At 66.8% G+C, this 4,280-nt stretch overlaps 2 protein-coding genes across 2 annotated transcripts in view; both read right to left on the bottom strand.

Moving 5' to 3' along the window:
• Positions 1-22: 22 nt before the first annotated feature.
• F751_5365 (putative serine/threonine-protein kinase WNK3) lies at positions 23-2,342 on the bottom strand (the record flags this gene model as incomplete). The annotated part of the gene is made up of 5 exons (XM_011403165.1): positions 23-382; positions 540-868; positions 1,143-1,234; positions 1,542-1,941; positions 2,195-2,342. The coding sequence occupies 5 exons, from the start codon at positions 2,340-2,342 to the stop codon at positions 23-25; spliced, it is 1,329 nt and encodes a 442-aa protein (XP_011401467.1).
• Positions 2,343-3,213: 871 nt separating this feature from the next.
• F751_5363 (Putative serine/threonine-protein kinase/receptor R818) overlaps positions 3,214-4,280 on the bottom strand; it is a gene marked incomplete at both ends in the record, with an annotated part of 5,487 nt that continues 4,420 nt past the window's right edge. Inside the window, 3 exons of the mRNA XM_011403163.1 lie at positions 3,214-3,305; positions 3,601-3,685; positions 3,991-4,213. Coding sequence (XP_011401465.1) covers positions 3,214-3,305; positions 3,601-3,685; positions 3,991-4,213 — 400 coding nt within the window. The remainder of the gene's footprint in view (positions 3,306-3,600; positions 3,686-3,990; positions 4,214-4,280) is intronic.

The following is a 4,280-nucleotide window of genomic DNA, read 5'->3' as shown; positions in this document are numbered from 1 at the left end:
TTCATCGGCCACCCCTCCCCCCTCAGTCCCGGTCGTCCATCTCCTTGGCGAGCCACTCCTTGAGGGCCGCGGCACAGATGTCGCGGTCCGTGGAGCTCAGGTTGAACTCGTTGGAGATCTCGGCCGCGATCTCGTCGGGCGTGTCGGCGTCGGGGTCGTACACGAAGTCGATGGTCTTGGAGCTGGTGTCCACCTCCGGCCCCCCCTCGCCCTCGTACTGCATGTGCAAGCGGAAGTGGAGCTTCCCCCCCCGGATCTTGCCAGAGAACTGGAAGAGGTAGTCCTCGCCGCGCACGAAACCGGCCTCGCACTCGGCGCGTCTCTCCTCGTCTGACCAGGAAAGCGGGGCGCGGCTGGGGGCATCCTCGGGCTGGCCGGCGCCCTGCTTGGGTGTGAGGGGAGGCTGGCGGGGATGTGAGTGGGTGGGCGGGGAGGGGATTGGGCAGGAGAGGACCAGGCCTGCCAGGGCAGGGCAGGGGTCCGTGCATCACACGGCAACGCCCACCCATGCCACCCACTCCCACGAACCGCCCCCGCACCTGAGTGGCCCCGGCCTCCGACCGGTTGCGGCGCAGGCCCTCGCCCTCCCCCGGCGCCCCGCCCGCCGACTTGCGCGGCGTCTGCAGGAAGGGGTCCTCCAGCAGCTCCAGCGCACTGGGGCGGTCCTCCACGCTGGCCAGGCAGCGCTCCACAAAGGCCAAGGCCAGAGGGTCGGCCACCTCGTCCAGCGCCGCCTGCCAGAGGCCGCGCGCCTGGTGGTCGCGGTCCATCTTGCGCCCCGTCACCAGCTCCAGCACCACCAGGCCGAAGGCGAAGATGTCGATGGGCGGGGTGTACTGGTCCTTGGGGTCGCCCTCGGGCATCACGTCTGCGAAGAAGGTGGTTCAGGGGGGGGGTGAGGGGGGGGGGTGGAGGGGCTGGAGTGGAAACGGTGGCGCGAGTATGTCACTTGGATCAAGTGAGCTGGGGGGTCGGGAGCATGGGCCAGGGTCAGGGGTGGAAAACAGGGGTGCGCACACCGAATCCCTCCCTCTCTACCCCTGGTGTGAGAACAAAATTCCCGACACCCAGTTTGCGACACACACTCCCATCTCCCGACCGCATGCCAAGCAATCAACTCATGTCCCTCTCAGCACACGTACCAGGCGCAAATCGCTTGGGCACCAGGACTGCCAGACCCAGGTCCCCAATCTTGATCTCCCCGCTGTGGCCGTTGATGTACAGCTTGTCCGCTCTGTGCGCGGCGGGAGGGGTGAGGAGCGACAAGCTGATGCTGGACAGAGGTTGCCGAAAGAGGGATTGACGGCAGAGGTGTGGGACCACCACTTCACCCGACAACATCACGAGTCACTTCCGCCCATCGCTGTCGACACTGAGGCCCATGGTTTGGTATACACCCTGGAGGCAGCCACGATGCGCTGCAACCCCTTTAGTACGCCTGCTCAGTCTCTCATCCCTCACACTCAGAGCCCCATGACAGTGCATCGCTCCTCACCCACACCCTCCAAAGGGAAAGGCTGCTTCACAGATCACTCTCGCACCTGAGGTCCCCGTGGCAGATGACGGAGGTGTTGTTGTGGAGGTAGGACAGGCCCAGCAGGACCTGGCGGCTCCACTTTTTCACCGCCTTCACGTCCAGGTTCTTGTGTCGCTGGCGATAGTCCCGCAGGTTGCCCGAGGTGAAGAACTCGGTGATGAGGTTGATGCACGCCGCCTCCTCGTCCAGCCAGCACTGGTAGCAGCGGATGACGTTGGGGTGGTCCAGGCCCACGCCGTTGGAGATCTCCTCCACCGCCCGCATCATCTGGTCCTGGGTCAGGCCCGTGGTGGCCGCCGTTATCTTGCTCCAGGCGATGTCCAGGCCCCGCTTCTCGTCAAAGCCACGGTACACCTGCTTGAACCGACCCGATCCCACCTGGCTGGCATACCGGGAGAAGCGGCCTGCGAGGATAGGGGGGTGGAGGTGAGGGGGTTGGAGGTAGGAGGCTTCTTGGGAACGAGGGAGGTCGCGAGCACATGTGTCGTGTGTGGTGGCTGAATTATGCGTGCGCTGGCTCGCTCCCGCGCCACCCTTCAAACGACCTGCCAGGCCAGGGGGCCACATGGGGGCCCTGCCCCCCCAGTCGGCCATGCTCGATGGCACTGCTCCTGCACAGGCAGGCATGTCTGGTCAGGCACACACCCTTGCGCACACCTGACGGGTCCTGCTCCACGACGTCGTCGTCGTCGTCCCCAGGCTCGTCCGACAGCGAGGTGACGGTGTGCGTGGGGGCCAAGCTGTCGTTGGCGCTGGCACTGCGCCCGCTGAATTCCGCGACGGGGGAGGCGCCTTGGTTCGGCATGGCGGTGCGATCCTGGGGACAGGGTCACACACGGGTCACCGCGCGGCCTGTCGAATTCCACTGGGCGCCGCGCGAGCGGGCCTTTGGGGAGCCCTGCTCCCCCTTACGTACAGCAGGAATGCAGAAGGGAGGCTGTAGAGGGCCTAGGATGGGGCTTGGGGGCCGCGCGGAGGGCGATTCGTTTCCTCGCAGGTCTGGTCGGGCTGCCACGGCTGCCTCAAGTGGGGATCCCGGGGCTCCGCTGGGGCGTCTGTCCTCTGCTCCGTCCCGTGATCCGATGCAGGGCCTCACTCATGCCGGCTGGGGTGGTATGAGGCTCGCCAGGCCCTGCCAGAAACCCTATCACCGACGGCGGTCAGACTCGAATGGGGCCCGCACGGCGCAGCATGCCCCAAGTTCAAAGCAGCTTCTTACCGGACCCCGCGGGCCCACGGACGCCCCCACCCTGGCGCTCCCCCTCTTCCCCTGTCATTCCTGGAGTCTTAAGAGAGAGAGCATGCGATGAGCAGCAGGCAGGCCAAGGCTGACTGCAGCACGGTGCCGGCCATCGCATGGGGGGCAGGAGACATGTCAGGAGGCTCGCAAGTTTGGAAGAGACAAGGGAGCGGGAACGAGGGGACGGGGAGCAACCGTGGAATTATAGACACAGCCTGGGGAGTTGGGATCAAAGACACGCTCGATGGAGTAGTAGGGGTAGATTCAAGCATAAAAATGGATCCGCCGCGCGGGGCCCAAACAGGCAACCGCTTGGGGTCCAGAGATCGATTGTGGTACTGCGCAAGGGGGGGCGTGTACTGGCAGGCCAGGAAATTCAGTAGGCGACAACGGGGTGCGTGCAGGCCGTCCTCATCCTGCTCGCGATGGTGCGACTTCAGGCCGAGGCGTTGGATGCCAGGCGGGCCGACGCGCTGCGGGCCTCGGCCCTCAGCACCCCCACCATGTTCCGCAGCTCCTTCACGATGTCTGCAGCAGGCGGAGAGGGGAGGGGGTGGGGCATGAGACACTCGGAATTTCCACCAGCAGGCTGCGCACCCCTCCCCTTCCACCCTCCAGTTGCTCGACGTGGCAGGGACCCCGCGAGCTGTCCAGGCAGCTGCCCAGCGGCAAGCGCCCGGCATGCACGCCTCCCCCACCCAGCACAGCTGCGCAGTCGGCATCATGCATCGTGACCCGCAGGCCGTGAGCGCACGCCCTCGTCCTTTGTACGGGCCGAAACTCTATTTCTGTCGATCCCCGCCCACCCCCTCCCCCCCCTCACCAGGGAAGCTGGGTCTCTCGTCGGGGTCATCCGCCCAGCACTTTTCTAGCAGCACGCGCCAGCCCGGGGCCAACTCCGGCGGGGCCTCGCCAGGGACTGCAGGTGCGGGGACAGGGGGCATTTGGGTCGGGTGGTAGGTTTCTGGGGCCCACCAAGGTGGACACCTCGCCACGCAGGCCACCGCCAGCCCTTTCGCACATGGCGATGGACCGTGTGATGGGGAGAACCCCCGCGGGATTCCACTCCCCCTCCCCCATGTCCAGGCACACGTCGCCAGGCCCCCTCCCCCTCGCATCCACCACGCCCGCCCCCCCCCCGACCACCCCCCCCCCGGACCCCCCCCCCGCCCTCACCGTCCCAGTCCGGGGCGCCGGGCAGGGGCGGCCTGACGTGGGAGTCGGGCATCGCCAGCTGGTGCATGAGGGCGTGGTAGTTCAGGTTCTCGTACGGCTCGCGCCCGGTCCACAGCTCCCACATGATGACGCCGAAGGAAAACACGTCGGCCTTCTCCGTCACGCGGTTGGGCGTGCGGATGACCTCGGGCGCAGTGTAGGGCAGCGTCCCGCGCTGGCTGGTCACCCCGCTGACGTACGTGTCTACCTTCTGCTTTGACCTGTTTGTTCAGGGATGGGAGGGGGGGGAGGTGCGAGGGACTGGCGGGGGGCTGGGTCGGGCACCTC

Source organism: Auxenochlorella protothecoides, assembly GCF_000733215.1.
Source record: "Auxenochlorella protothecoides strain 0710 unplaced genomic scaffold scaffold61, whole genome shotgun sequence".
In the NCBI taxonomy this organism is placed as follows: Eukaryota; Viridiplantae; Chlorophyta; class Trebouxiophyceae; order Chlorellales; family Chlorellaceae; genus Auxenochlorella; species Auxenochlorella protothecoides.
This window is presented reverse-complemented; position numbering and strand designations above follow the sequence as displayed.